At 40.6% G+C, this 15,680-nt stretch overlaps 1 protein-coding gene across 3 annotated transcripts in view; it reads right to left on the bottom strand.

Annotated features, from left to right (window-relative positions):
* Pik3r4 (phosphoinositide-3-kinase regulatory subunit 4) overlaps nt 1–15,680 on the bottom strand; it is a 66,922-nt gene that overhangs the window by 12,347 nt on the left and 38,895 nt on the right. For 2 of the 3 annotated variants that reach the window (XM_045136613.1, XM_004664319.2), the window contains exons 12-14: nt 14,473–14,683; nt 11,987–12,152; nt 1,546–1,710 (exon numbers count right to left, since the gene is read on the bottom strand). In XM_045136613.1, coding sequence (XP_044992548.1) covers nt 1,546–1,710; nt 11,987–12,152; nt 14,473–14,683 — 542 coding nt within the window. The remainder of the gene's footprint in view (nt 1–1,545; nt 1,711–11,986; nt 12,153–14,472; nt 14,684–15,680) is intronic. The other variant, XM_045136614.1, reaches the window with a different exon arrangement.

The raw sequence follows: 15,680 nt of genomic DNA on the forward strand, positions 1-15,680 counted from the left end.
CCTAGTGATTATGATGAAAATAACATCCAAAAGCAAAGAAAAGCAAGCAATACAAATGAAAATACCCAAGCCAGGTGTGGTGGCGCACGCCTTTAATCCCAGCACTGGGGAAGCAGAGGTAGGAGGATCGCTGTGAGTTCAAGGCCACCCTGAGACTACATAGTGAATTCCAGGTCAGCCTGCGCTAGAGCAAGACCTTACCTCAAAAAAAAAAAAAACAAACAAACAAACAAAAAAACCTGAAAATACTCTAGGTGACCCAACAAATATCCTAAAGTGACACAATGGCCATGAGCCAGTGGACCCTGAACTGAAAGTCTTTTTTTTTTTAAGATTTTATTTTTATTTATTTATTAGAGTCAGAGTGAGAGAGAGAGAGAGAAAGAGAGTGAGCATTCATGTGCCAGGACTTCTAGCCACTGCAAACGAACCCCAGGTGCGTGTGCTATCATGTACATCTGGCTTATGTGGGACCTGGAGAATCGAACCTGCGTTCTTAGGCTTCTCAGGCAAGCACCTTAACCTCTAAGCCATCTCTCCAGCCCTGAACTGAAAGTCGTGTTTTGCTCGCATTCTGCAGACACCACTGCCCAGCGAGCCTCCTCACCCACCTGCTTCAGCAGCTCACTCAGCTCTACTCTCTACTATCCTTTTCATCCTTAGCTCATGCTAAGCAGGTTACATGGAACATTACCATAGTGCAGTAAAGTTGTCTGTTCACTTGTCACCTTCTCTCCCACAAGACAGCAGAATCTTAGAGCTCATAATATAACTTAAGAGTTTACAGTGTAAATGACTTGCTGTGAATCCTCAGTGTGTAACACATACTGGTTAGCAAAAAAAAATAAGTTTGTCTTGTATTCATTTAACATGTGTTTAATTTGTAAACAATGATAACTTATAAGAAGTGAGGGAATTCCTAAATAAATTCAGTTGGCATTTTGTTTTACAATAAATATGCAAACCCTTTGTGTGGAAACTGGTGCTACCAACCTCAGAGACTTTCATGCTAAGGAAGAGAATGCTGATATTTAAATTGTCTTTAATGAAGAACGTTCAAAACTCTCAGGATCAGCGGGACTGGGATTTTTGTGGACAGAAGACACAGAAGATGGTTGTTATTCAGATTCCAGACTAGGATGAGCCCCGAGAGGATCAAAGCTGCCCTTCTGATCTTTTGACAAACTGACAGAAAATGCAATGTAAAAACACTCTTCTAAAATTAACCACATCTGATAGTTTTGAGTTAGAACCAAAATTTTAGTCATGGCATGGATTTAAAAACTACAATATAAGCTGGAAGTGGTAGCACACGCCTTTAATCCCAGCCCTTGGGAGACAGAGGTAGGAGGATGGCTGTGAGTTCGAGGCCACCCTGAGACTATGTAGCAAATTCCAGGTCAGCCTGAGCTAGAGTGAGACCCTACCTTGAAAAACCAAATACACACACACACACACACACACACCACCACCACCACCACCACCACCAATTAATCCAAACATTGCAAGGTATAGGGAAGGTTTAAAAAGACAACAGACAGATACCTGCTTTGTAGAGGATGGATTTTAGGAGACTTGGGCAACTTGGAAGCCTCAACCCCAAGAAGCTGGAGCGCACCATTATCAGAAGCGATGGCCAAGTAGTGGGAGCCTTGGCAGAACGTCAGGGTCCTGACTCGTCCTCCAATTCGGCTGTATGTCAGAATAGACCTGAATGAACAAGAAATAAGATCTCATTTCTGAAACAGCCATGAGCACCTTATTGCTGATGTTCAGTAAATATCCACATGGCTATTAACAGACAAAATTACTACTTCAAGGTCCATTTTATCTTCCTGATTGCAAAACACCCATCTGGCCAGCATCCACACCTTTACTTTAATCCTGGCACTCAGGAGGCAGAGGTAGGAGGATCACTGTAAGTTTGAGGCCACCCTGAGATTACATAGGGAATTTTAGGTCAACCTGGGCTGGAATATGACCCTACCTCTAAAAAAAAAAAAAAAAAAAGTGTCTACCCTCAAAAGCAATGGCACAAAATCACCTTTCATTTTCAAATAGCCATTTTCACATACTACATACTTTACTCAGCTATAGAAGACTGACCCTCCTCTTTTTCTTTTTCGTTTTTTTCTGGTGGTTTTTGTTGTGCTAGTTCTCCATGCTATCTTCTTTTGTGCTGGGTACTTTCTCATATAACATTTCATTTTCCTTGTTTCTGAGTTTTACAGAAAGTTTTCAAGTTCTGATAAATATAACTAACAACCTAAAGCAATCAAATAAATGCCAATTTAAATGCAAAATCCATGCATGTGTACATGGGCTCACACACATGAGCCCACACATGCATCTTGCTAAGGATGGAACCTAGGGTCTTGGGCATGTTAGGCAAGTACTTTCCCACCAAATTACAATGGCAGCAAGCCAGTCTTGTAACTATCTCTTTACGCAGATGTCCTTTCAGATAAAAGGAGTTAAAAACACATAACCCACAATCCCATGGGGAATACCTGCAACCCCACTGAGGAGGGTCGCCAACAGAATGGGGGCAGGGGATGAGGGAAAAGAGGGCACCAACACATGATATATCCACATAAAATATGTTTCTAATAATAACAATTTAAAAATAATTTGGATTTTATTTCATATTTCTTTTTGTTTTTACTTATACTGTTTTTCTTTCTTTCTTTATAAGAATTCAAGCCGGGCGTGGTGGCGCACGCCTTTAATCCTAGCACTTGGGAGGCAGAGGTAGGAGGATCGCCGTGAGTTCAAGGCCACCCTGAGACTACAGAGATAATTCCAGGTCAGCCTGGACCAGAGTGAGACCCTACCTCGAAAAACAAAAAAAAAAAAGAATTCAAATTACAGTCATATGTGCACTGGTTTCAACAAGACTCCCTTTAATATTTCTTTTAGGGAACATATACTAGCAATAAATTCCTGTTTTTACTTATCTTTGCTTCTGAAGGACAGTTTTATTAGCTATAAACTTTAACTGGTACTGAAAACCTAGTCTAAAAAGCCTATGGCTAGGAAGGTCATAAGCCTTAGGGGGAAAACTACTACTGCTGTCTGGCTAAGCAGATATACTATGTCTACCAAACTGGCCTATAAACACTTATGTTTATGCCCATATATTAATGCTACTCCCACTTTTGATTAAAGAAACTTCTCTTTTCAGATAGCAGTGACCACTGGGTGACTCAAAACTCACCATAGGGCTGAGAAAAAGTGACAGTGGAGTGTTCAGCACTAAGAGAGTCAACTCTATCATACCCATCAAGGCTCCATTGTGGAAGAGATAGCAGAAAGAATATAAATATCCCTTATAATGCAATCTCCCAGGCACAAAGTGGCCTTGATACTCATGACCTCACAGTGGCTGACACTACCTACATAAGACCTGCATTAGGGGAAGGGGGGCAGCGGCTCAAACAACGACATCAAAATAGAAGAGAGACTGCTTAGTAAGAAGGGAGAAGGGATTCAGTGGAGGGTGGATTTGGGAGGGAAAATGGGAGTGTTGGGAGGGGATTATGATCATATATATTGTCTATACTTACGGAAGTCTTCAATGAAAAGTGTTTTTTTAAATCCTGGGGAGATGGCTCAATAGACAGCTGTTACCACATAAGCATGACCCCAAGTACAGACCCCAGGGCCCATGTAAAAAACTGGATTCTGTGGCAGGCATCTGTAATCTCAGTATGCTTATAGGCGAGAAGGAAGACAGAAACAAAATTTCCTGGAAGATTACTATTTCTAGCAAAGGTGTATTATAAGATTCACAGAGAAATAAGAACTTTTAAAAAAGTATTTACTGGCATATATTATGCTCACCAAACTGCTCTATAATCACTTCTCTAAATGTTCATACCCATATATTAATGCTACTCTCACTTTTGGTTAGAGAAGCTTCTCTTTTCAGATGGCAGTGACCTTGGGATGACTCAGAAGGCACCATGGTGCTGAGAAGAAGTGACAGAGGAGTGCTCAGCACTGAAATATTTCTATCACATCTTCCAAGGCTCAGGGTCCATTGCGGAAAAGGTGGCAGAAAGAATGTAAGAGCCAAAGGGTAGGACCCCTTACAATGTGCTCCACCAGACACAAAGTGGCCTGAATATCTATGACCTCACAGTGCCTGACATTACCTACATAAGACCTTCATAGGAGGAGGGAAAGTTGATGATGACATCAAAATAAAAGAGACTAATTGAGAGAGGGAAAGGATATGATATAAAGTGGATGTGTGAAGGGGAAAGTTAGGTAGGGGAGGTAATTATCATGGTTTAGTGGCTATAATTATGGAAGCTGTCAATAAAAAAGTTTTTTTTAAACATCTGTTTGTTTGTTTGTTTGCAAGCAGAGCAGGAGATGGAATCAGACAGAGAGAATAGGCATGCCAGGGCCTCCAGCCACTGTAAGCTCCAGATGCAGGCACCACTTGGAGCACCTGGCTTTAGGTGGGTACTAGGGAATCAAACTCAGGTCATTAGGCTTTGTAGGCAAGCACTTTAACCACTTAGCCATCACTCTAGCCTAAGAAGTAAAAACATTTTAAGATAAGCACAAACTAAGGCAGTTCTTGATCATCAAGTGAACACTATAGAAGATACTTAAAGTCAGTCTGAATCATGAAAGACAGGAAAGAATGTATTTGATGAAAGAAATTGCTGAACAAAGGAAAGCTATGAAGGATCCATCATATCCAATGCAATCAACCAGCAAGCTTTTGATACTGATGGGAGAGAAGAAGAAATAATAATCCAACCAGATAAACCAGCAAACATCTCCCAATAAGGACCTTAAATGTAAATGGCCTCAACTTGCCAATGAAGGGGCACAAATGGAGACTGAATGACTGGATTACAAGTTTGGTCCAACTTTCTGTTCTTGCTAAGATATATGCCATACTGGTAAAGGTACCCACAGATTGAAAGTCAGAAAGATAGAAAACATTCTACCAAGCAGACTGAAACTGAAAACAAGCTGGTGCAGCTATTCTGATAGCTGTTAAAACAGACTTAAAACCAAAATTGGCCTGAAGAAATAAAGATTACTCTGTATTAATAAATGTAATAATTCATCAAAAGATAGAGCAATTGTAAAGACAGATGCATCAAATTCTGAGGTTTCTATTTCATTCTCTTTTCAGATGGCAGTGACCTTGTGATGACCAAGAAGGCCCTATAGTACTGAGAAGTAACAGGAGTGCTCAGCTCTACAATATCTCTATAACACCTTCCAAGGCTCAGGTTCCATTGTGGAAGAAGTGGTGGAAAGATGTAAGAGCTAAAGAAAGGGTAGGACCCCTTACAAAATGTTCCTCCAGACACAAAATGGCCTGGATATCTATGACCTCACAGTGTTTGACACAACATACACAAGACCATCATAATAGGAGGAAAAGTTGATGACAACAAAAATAAAAGAGACTGAATGACAGGGGGAGGAGTTATGATGGAGAGTAGAGTTATGAAAGGGAATGTGGGGGGGATTACCATGGTTTATTGTCTATAATTATGGAAGTTGTCAACAAAAAAAAAATTTTAAGAAAAAAATGGAAGAGAGACTTAGAAGAAGGGATTCAATTGAGGAAGAATGTGGGAAGAGGGAAAAGGGAAGGTGGTGGGAGGGGATTATGATCATGGTATACTGTTTATATTTATGAGTTATCAAAAAAGTTTTTAAAGAAACAAAACAATTGGCTGACATAAAATGCCAGATAAGTACTAATACAATAATAATGGGTGCTTTCAATACCCCATATTCATCAACAGTTATGTCACTCAACCAACCAAGAAATCTTAGAGTTAAACTCTACCATAGATCAAATGGACTTAACAGATACCTACATATTATTCCAGGCTACAGAAATGCAATACACCATCGCCTCAGCAGCACATGGAACTTGCTGAATAGTGAAACCACATTCTAGGTCAGAAATCAAATCATAACCAAATATAAAAGATCTGAAATAATCATTTGCATCTTACCAAATCATATTGCTATACAACTAGAAAGCAACAGCAGGAAAAATGACAAACTAAAGCTACAAAAGTGCACAGACAATGAAAATCCACTTTTTTTTGTTTGTTTTTGGTTTTTCGAGGTAGGCTCTCATGCTAACCCAGGGTGACCTGGAATTCACTATGTACTCTCAAACTCACAGCGATCCTCCTACCTCTGCCACCCCTTTCACACGGGGCTTGAAGAGATACTCGTGAACGGCAGTGCATTGTTACAGCAATCAGGGAGGAACTCAGAGTTCCTAGACTCACAGGAAAATGAAGGCACAACTCTCCAGAACCTCTCGGATACAGGTAAGGCAGTTCTCACAAGAAAGTTTATAGCTAAGGGTGCTTCCATTTAAAAAAGAATCAGAAATATCTTTTTTTTTTTTTTTTTTTTTTTTTTTTTTTTTTAGTTTTTCGAGGTAGGGTCCAATAACAATCAACAAGACTGCAGCAGTAATAAAAAGCCTCCAACAAAGAAAAGCCCAGGACCAGATGGATTCACTTCCAAATCCTATCAAACCATTAGAGAAGAGCTAATAGTAATGTTTCTCAAACTATTTCGCAAAAAAGAGAAGGAACATTGGAGCTGGAGAGATGGTTCTATGGTTAAGGCACTTGCCTACAAAGCCTAATGACCAGGGTTAAATTCCCCAGGATCCACATAAGCCAGATGCACAAGGTGGTGCATGCTTCTGGAGTTCATTTGCAGTGACTGGAGGCCCTGGTGTGCCCATTCTCTCCCTCCCTCTCCCTCCCTCCCTCCCTCTCTCCCTCCCTCCCTCCCTCTCCCCGCCCCTCTCTCAAATAAATTACAAAACAAAAAGACTACATAGTGAATTCTAGGTTATCCTGGGCTACTGCAAGAGCCTACATTGAAAAACCAGGAGAAAAAAACCATGAAAAGGAACATTACTGGGTTTTTTCCATGTTATGTTTCCAGTATTACCCTGGTACCAGTGTACCTGACATCCTCATACCAGGGAGGAATACCCCAAAGGAGAGGCACTACAGATCAACTTGTCTGGTGAAGATAAATGACAAATTTCTTGTAAATTAAATCAAAGAACACATTAAGATCATATGCCATAATCAAGCTGGTTTCATTTCAGAGATACAAGGTTGGTGTGACATATGCTAATCAGTAAGTATAATTTAACACATATGAAGACTTAAGAGCAGAAGTAACATGATCATCTCAATTGATGCAGAAAAAGCCTCTGACCAAGATCCCTTCAAAATGAAAAGCCCCAAAGAAACTAGCAATGAAAGGGGCATACTTCAAGATGATAAAAGCATGATGCAACAAATCTATAACTAAGATTTTACTAAGTGAGGAAAAACTAAGAGCATTTCCTCTAAGATCTAGAACAAGACTAGGGTACCTGCTTTCTCTACTTATTCAATGTAGTACTTGAAGACTTTTAGAGGAAAAGAAATGAAAAAAAGGAAGACAAATTGAAGAAATCAAGTTATCTCTGTTTTCAGGCAATATGATCCCATATTTAAAAGTTCCTAATGATTCTGCCAGAAAACTCAGTAAAATAGGATATAAAATCAGTAGCTTTTCTTCATGTCAATAATGAATTGGCCAACAAAGAAATCAGGGGGAAAATGTCCCACTCACAATAGTTTAAAAACAAAACATACAAACAAACAAAAGACCACCTATGTATGAATAACCCCAACCAAGGAGTGACTAACCTTCACAGGCATGAGTCCACTGGCATAGGATAACATGCAGCCCAGGAGAACTATGACTGTAACCTCAGTGATCCAGCCTCAAACTTGGTATGTATCCAAAGATAACCCTGCACTTCTAATCCTCTTGTACCACCATGCCCAGTTTATGTGGTGTTAGGGATCAAACCCAAAGCTGTATGGTTGCTAGGCAATGACTCTACCAACTGAGCTACATTACCCCACCCCTGCAGCCTTCTCATGTGCCTTTTATGTTCTAACTCTTCACTGTAACAAACTCCACTTGGATATCTTAATATCACTTCAAGTTGAAAAAGTACCAAATGGATCAATTTCCCCTAAAATTGCCAAGCTAAATGAGTCAGAAATAAGATAGCATAAGACGTGGGAAATATTTTTAAAATACTATAGTGGAATGAATCAAAAACCATTTGTTAAAGTTTTGAAAGAGCAATTTTTCAAAAATTAGTCCATCAGGGCTGGAGAAATGGCTTAGCGGTTAAGCGCTTGCCTGTGAAGCCTAAGGACCCGGGTTCAAGGCTTGGTTCCCCAGGTCCCACGTTAGCCAGATTCACAAGGGGGCGCATGTGTCTGGAGTTCGTTTGCAGAGGCTGGAAGCCCTGGTGCGCCCATTCTCTCTCTCCCTCTATCTGTCTTTCTCTCTGTGTCTGTTCCTCTCAAATAAATAAATAAATAAATAATTTAAAAAAAACATTTAAAAAAATTTAGTTCATCATAGACAAACTAAAAGTGTAAATTCAAATAACAAATGAGCAAATGGCAAAGCCAAGATGGAGATAGTGTGAATCACCCATCATAGCCTATGAGAAAGTCCCAATTAGGAACTAGGTGATGCTGTACTGGGGAAAGCTCTGGTGGTCAGAATGCACACGTCACGTTTCCTGAGAACACACATTTGTGTCTTGCTGTTCTTCCTCTGGTACCAGCTGCTGCCCACTTGGCTCTGGCAATAACAACTGCTTCCCCTTCCCCCTCCCCGCCAGTCCTGGAAGACATGCAAAGAAGGTGACACATTCTGTTCCCTTGCCTCTTTCTCACTCTGGAACCTGGATGAGGACCACAAACCAAGGCCCACTACCCTCCACAAACAAGACAACAGTGTTACAAGAAAGCAACAGACTGCTATTAATCCTAATACACACACACTTCCCACAGCCTATACTCTCAGAATACCACTCTTTAAAACGTGACAGTGAATGGAAGCTGCCTCAAAATATGACACTGGGATACATGACTCTAGTAAAAATAATCCGGGCATTAACAAGCAAGGTTCTTGCAAAATAAACAGATGATTCTAAGTTCTTAAGTATTTCACTTCTGTTAACTAAACTTCTAATGAAGGAGATAAGGAATCCAACTAGTAATAGTAACAAAGAACCATTCAGAAAACAGTTGTCAGGAGTGTTACAATGCTAACAAGCAAGACGACTCTGATGATGGTGGGATTTAACAGAGCAAGAGTGAAGTGTAAAGGAGGGAGTTAGATGGGGAAGGGATGGTTATACTCCGAATCTTCAGGGGAGTTCAGTTTGCGCAAGTGTATTCATGAGAATCCAAGAAATGGTCCACTGAAGATCTGTGTACTAGTGCACTTAGGATCTAGTGCACTAGATCTATGTAGCCTGTGCACACCTGTAATGCCAGCAGTCAGGGGAGACGAGGGCAGAAGGATTACCACGAGTTCAAGGCCAGCCCAAACTACATAGCAAGACTCTGTGTCAAAACCCAAAACAAATAAAAAAGGTCTGTGTACTTCACAGCATATAAATGTTATGTTAAAAAGAAAAACTATAAATGTCAAACTCGAGCAAATGAAATGCACACTGAAATTTTAGAGGATTAATACTGTTTTGAAATAAAAACTAAATAGGGGCTAGAGGCATGGCCCAGTGGCAGGCAGGAAAATGGATGGTTATGACAGCAATATTACTCTAAGACAGTAAATTTATTAACTATAGTTACAAGTACATAAATGTTTACTGTGAAACAACTATTCTTGTAGGCGTAAAAGTTCTGTAATATCAGGCATGGTGCTGTATAGCTTTAATCTCAGTACACAGGAGGCTGAAGTAGGAGGATCACTGTGAGTTTGAGGTCACCCTGACAAGAGACTCTACCTTGAAAAAAAATTATAATACTAGATTTTAAAAATTGCTATGTAAAAAAGCAAAATTTCTACAGAAACCTACAGTTCTTTTACTTATTCTTCATTTATATTCTGACCAATGCAATAGCAAGAGAGAAGGCACAAAAAAGCAGTAATAAGGCACAAAAAAGCAGTAATCAGACACAATGGGAAAACACAGAGCCCTTTAAAAAGACACATAAGGGCTGGAGAGATGGCTTAGTGGTTAAGGTGTTTGCCTGCAAAGCCAAAGGACCCAGGTTCGATTACCCAGGACCCATGTAAGCCAGCTCATGCAACTGGAGTTTGTTTGCGGTGGCCACAGATCCTGGTGTATCCATTCTCTCTCTGTTTCTCTTCTCTGTCTCTCTCTATTTGCAAATAAATAAATTTTTAAAAAGACAAATAACAGTACAAAATCTTATCGGCTGGTAAGAAGATGACTTTTAAAATATCTTAATTATCAGGCTGGAGAGATGGCTTAGCGGTTAAGCACTTGCCTGTGAAGCCTACGGACCTCGGTTCGAGGCTCGCATCCCCAGGACCCACGTTAACCAGATGCACAAGGGGGCGCACGCATCTGGAGTTTGTTTGCAGTGGCTGGAAGCCCTGGCATGCCCATTCTTTCTCTCTCTCTCCCTCCCTCCCTCCTTCTCTCTGTCTGTAGCTCTCAAATAAATAAAAATAAAAAAAGAAAAAAGAAATAACAATCTTAATTATCAATGATACTTGGTTTGATGATATTTTGATTAATAATGGTTAATGAACTGGTAACAAGGAAAGGAGAGTGTTCCTCATATTCTTTTAATGTAAATCAGATTCAGTTTTGATTTCTAAGACCTTTTTCAAATCAAAGTAGGCAAAAAATAAATAGAAACTTGTTAGAACTGAAAAACAGAGAATTACAGACGGAAGTAAAGAAAGACTGAAAATGAGGAAGGGACATAACCAGTAAGTTACACAAATCAAAAATAGTTATAATGAGCCGAACATGGTGGTGCACATCTTTAATCACAGTACTAGAGAAGCAGAGGTAGGAGGATCACTATGAGTTTGAGGCCACTCTGAGACTACATACTGAATTCCAGGTCAGCCTGGATTAAAGTGAAACCCTACCTCAAAAAACCAAAAAAAAAAAAAAAAAAAAAAACCCACAAAAACCACCCCCCACACACACACACTTACACTAATCATCTGCATCACAATGACATCATGAGCACTCAAAGCCTCAAGGACGGTGGCACAGTACTGACTTCCGCCATCGGCACTGCTACCACTCTGGCGGCTCCTTCCCTCGCCTTCACACCTGTTAACATCCCCTAGCTGCTTCTGCCTTGCCTCTCCTTCCCTCTGTTCTCAATACAACAGCAGACTCACCCTGTTGAGCTCCAATGTCCACCATGACTCTCCCTGCTCACAACCCTCCAGAAACGGCCATGTCACTCTGGGTCTAAAGTCCTCTACAATAGCCTACAAGACCCTAGCTAAGCTGCTCCTCCTGCCTCCCTTGCACTACGACCCTTTCTGTTCAAGGTGCCAAGTGGACTCTTCCTGCAGCACCTTTGAAATTCTATTTCATTGACTGGAATACTCAACATCCCACATGACTCTTCCCAGAACTTCTTTCCCAGCTTGCCTCAAACACCATTTCACTATATAAAATTCTACCCCTAATGCATTGCTTCTTCTATCTACATTTTCAAAAATTACTTTATTTATTTATGAGAGCGAGCGAGGCAGAGAGAAAAAATAAAAATAAAAGGTACACCAAGGCCTCTAGCCATTGCAAATGAACTCCAGAGTCATGTACCACAGAGTGTAGCTGGTTTACAGGAGTCCTGGGGAATTCAACCTGGGTCCTTAGGCTTCACTGGCAAGTGCCTTAACCACTAATCCATCTCTCCAGCCCTTTATGTTTTACATAGTATTTTTTGCCATAAGTATGTATTTTGCTTATTTATATTTTTTACGGACCCTCACTTTCCACCAGGACAGCTCCACAGGACTCCTGCCGTCAGCACGAATGTGTCCCACGTGCCTGACACAGGCCTGTCAGGGAGGCAGCACTCAGTCTTTGTTGACATCAATGAGGAAACTGGTTCATTCCTGATCACATTACCTCGTGGTGGTGGTCTTCCCCTCCATCTTCTGACTGTTCCAGATTTTCACTGTGCCATCGTTTGAACAGGTAGCAAAAAGGGAGTGTTCATCAGAGACTCTAATGCGATTCACAGCAGATTTGTGCTCGTGAAGATGTGCAACCAGGAGCCCTTTAGGACGCCACCCTTGAGAAAAAGCAAAGCAGTGCTCCTTAAGGTTAGGTTGCAGGCACCCTCATCCTCTCTCTACCAGCGGTCACCGACGACAAGCTCAAGAACACCAGAAGAACTAAGCCGTTAATGTGCCCGGAGCTGGAACGGAGTAGTCTACTGGACCAGGGCACATTACTGACTCAGACATCAGATAACCAGTGCTGCTCAAACAGCTTCATGAAGACTCCACCTTGGAGCCTTGTCAGGATGCGCACAGACAAGGCAGTCAGTTGCTTCTCCGTATAATGACTGACTAGTGCTTCAGCAGGCTGGAGCACGATCACAGTGGCCTAGAGAAACGCAAGGGGACACAGCCCGAGAGTCAAAGTTGTCCCCCAGCACATCCTGACAGGTGATCCTGGGCTTTATGTTCCTAAATTGTAACGTGAGGGGCACACTGCTAAAGGCAGGGGTGCGCACATGGACAAACAAGCTATGTGAGGACAGCACTGTCCCTGCCCACATTGAACACCAGCTCTTGGCTGATTTCCTCTTCATGACTAATCATGTGTTCTATGGTATAAACATGACAGGACTAGAAATTACAGTCTCAGAATGTATACCAACTTTTAAATGATATCTATGATTTTCTACATCTTATTATGCATAGTGTTTTATGTGTAATTTCCTCAGTTAAATAATAAATTCTCAGCCCAGAAACCATGTCTTTACCCTTTCTGAATTATTTTGGTACCTGACAAAGGTCCCTGTATACAACTGTCTTCAACAGTTAATGAATGATTTTTTTGTATTAAGTACAGTATCTTTTAATTTTTAATATACTTGGGTCTGAAATAAAATAGAAAGCTGAGCTGAAGACCATACTGTAGTGGGTGTCAGCACTATGCCTGGATTCTAACAATGTCATTTTAGAAATGACTTCATTTACCAAGAAACAAAAATGAAAACAAGGCCAGGTATGGGGGTTTAATCCCAGTACCCGGGAAGCTGAGGGAGAAGGATGGCTGTGAGTTCGAGGCCAGCCTGAGACTTGATAGTGATTCCAGGTCAGCCTGGGCTAGACCAAGACCCTACCTTGAAACTCACCCCTGAAAATAAGACCATTGCCAAACCTGATTACCCCCCAAAATTATATATTATTATATTCATATACATACATACACACACACACACACACACACACACACACACACACACACGAATGAATGATTCCTTTGGGCTTTTAGGCGCTTGTGTGGGAACAACAGCTAAATGTGATTTCCAAAAAGGATATGCTGCATTTGACTGACCAAAAATTACTTTGCCATGTAGTCTACATACCCTACCAAGTTAGAGTGGGCTTTTCTCTCTATAGAAAAATTAATTTCACACAACCACTCAAGTGTAGAGAGTGAAAAATTAAGAGCGCAATAGTCACTGCACATCTTCTGAACCGTATCATCATGCATACACCTTTTCTGTGACTGCTGAATAAAATGTGTAAGTCCACTATGCATAAAACCTACCTGTAAAGAAAGACTTTCATCAAAGTAGTTTGTGGTCACCTTTTTGTAAGCACAGTTAATAAATAATATTGACTTATATTACATAAACAACTTAAATATTCCAGATATGTACGTTGATAAGAGTATTTGACTACAGATTCTGCTTAACACTTAAAAACACTTTCTTGCTGGGCATGGCAGCACACGCCTTTAATCCCAGCACTCCGGAGGAGAGGTAGGAGGATGGCTGTGAGTTCGAGGCCACCCTGAGAATTCAGAGTGAATTCCAGGTCAGCCTGGGCTAGAGTGAGACCCTACCTTGAAAAAAAAAAGAAAAATAAATACTGAGTCCACATAAAAAGCTCATCAGAATTCAAAGTCTACACATAAGTATACGATAATTCTTCTTAGAGTTTGTTAGATTTCCATTATTACAGTCTACATACAAAACTCATTAATTTTTTTTTTAATCTACAAATATAACATCAAAGAGTAGCTCTGGGGCTGGGAAGATGGCTCAGTGATTAAAGGCCTTTGCTGGCAAAGTCTGTAGGCCCTGGTTCAATTCTCCAGTAGCCCTGTAAAGGCAGATGCACAAAGTGGAACATGCATCTGAAATTCATTTGCTAGGGCAAGAGGCCCTCGTACACCCATGTTCCCTCACCCTCTCTCAGTCATTCTCTCTCTCCCTCCTTCCCTCCTTCTCTTGAAAACAAATAAATAAGAATACTACTCTGATACACTACATGAGGCAAGCTTGCTAACACAGGTGAACCTCTCAACACTCTCAATTTCTATGACCCCAGGCGCGGGCGCATAGGAGGGTACACAGCCCATCCTGAACTGACCAGGTGGAGGTGGTTTGCTCTCCCATTCAGCGTCCTCCATCATCTGCTTGGCTATCCGCTCAGCGTTACACTGCTCCCGCTTTTGCTGGATGAGTTGCTGAAGCTCAGTTTTACAGGTTGTGATCCGAATCTGGTAAGTAGACGGCAAAATGGTGCTGCTTAAAACCTGTATTACTGGTTTTTTATTTGGAATATTTGTTACTTCTGAAACCTGTAAAACAAACAGAAGTGTTGGTATCTCGTGGCCTGAGCAAAGTGTATTTGGAGATAAAAAATGTTTGCATGTTATGTCTATACAAGTGCAAGTTTGTAACAATTTTAACACACTTATGTATATGTGGCTGGTTGGTTATTTAGGTTTCTGTTTGCTGGAAACAAGGTCTCACTGTGTAACACAGACTGGCCTCAAACTTGTCATTCTCCTGTGGCTAACTTCCTACATGTACTAGGGTTAGAGGTATGGGCCACATGCTCAGCTGCAAATTCTACATTTCTAAACCTCAACACTGCATTTTTTTTAATTTTAGCACAAATATAACATTCAGCCTTAAAATGCCTCAGTAAGCCAGGTGTGGTGGTGCATACCTCTAATCCCAGCACTAGGGAGGCAGAAGTAGGAAGATCACCATGATGAGTTCAAAGTCACCCTAAGATGACATACTGAATTCCAGGTCAGCCTGGACTACAGTAAGATTCTATCTCAAAAAACCAAAAAAGGAAGAAAAAAAAAAGTTCACGGTAAACTAAGTGAAAAGAAGAAAGAAACTTCAATTTAACAGTCTGATTCAATTAATATTTTTCAGATAAGACATAACTGGTTTGGTGGCGTCATCTTAAGTTATAAACTATTCAAATATAAGAAAATCATCATGACATTTATCATATATAGCCAAACTTGGAACTTTGTCCCAAAAGTATTTTTGCTTCTTTATTAAAGGAGGAATAAAAAGATTTAAAAGGCTCACTGTAGCCTAATTATAATCTCAGTTAATGTCTGCAACCCACAATTCACTTCACAATGTTGGCAAGGACTCTTAGGCGAGACCTTTTTGGTGATTTCCATAAATGGATTTCCTTTTAGGGGTAAACTTAGAGCAAACCTGTCTTAGAAGGAAATAAGTCTTCTTTTCTAAAGGACAATCACCATATTGATTTTTCTGGCACAATACGCAGCCTTTGAACATCAGAAACAGCAGAGTGGAATTCAA

The sequence above is a fragment of the Jaculus jaculus genome, chromosome 17 (assembly GCF_020740685.1).
Source record: "Jaculus jaculus isolate mJacJac1 chromosome 17, mJacJac1.mat.Y.cur, whole genome shotgun sequence".
In the NCBI taxonomy this organism is placed as follows: domain Eukaryota; kingdom Metazoa; phylum Chordata; class Mammalia; order Rodentia; family Dipodidae; genus Jaculus; species Jaculus jaculus.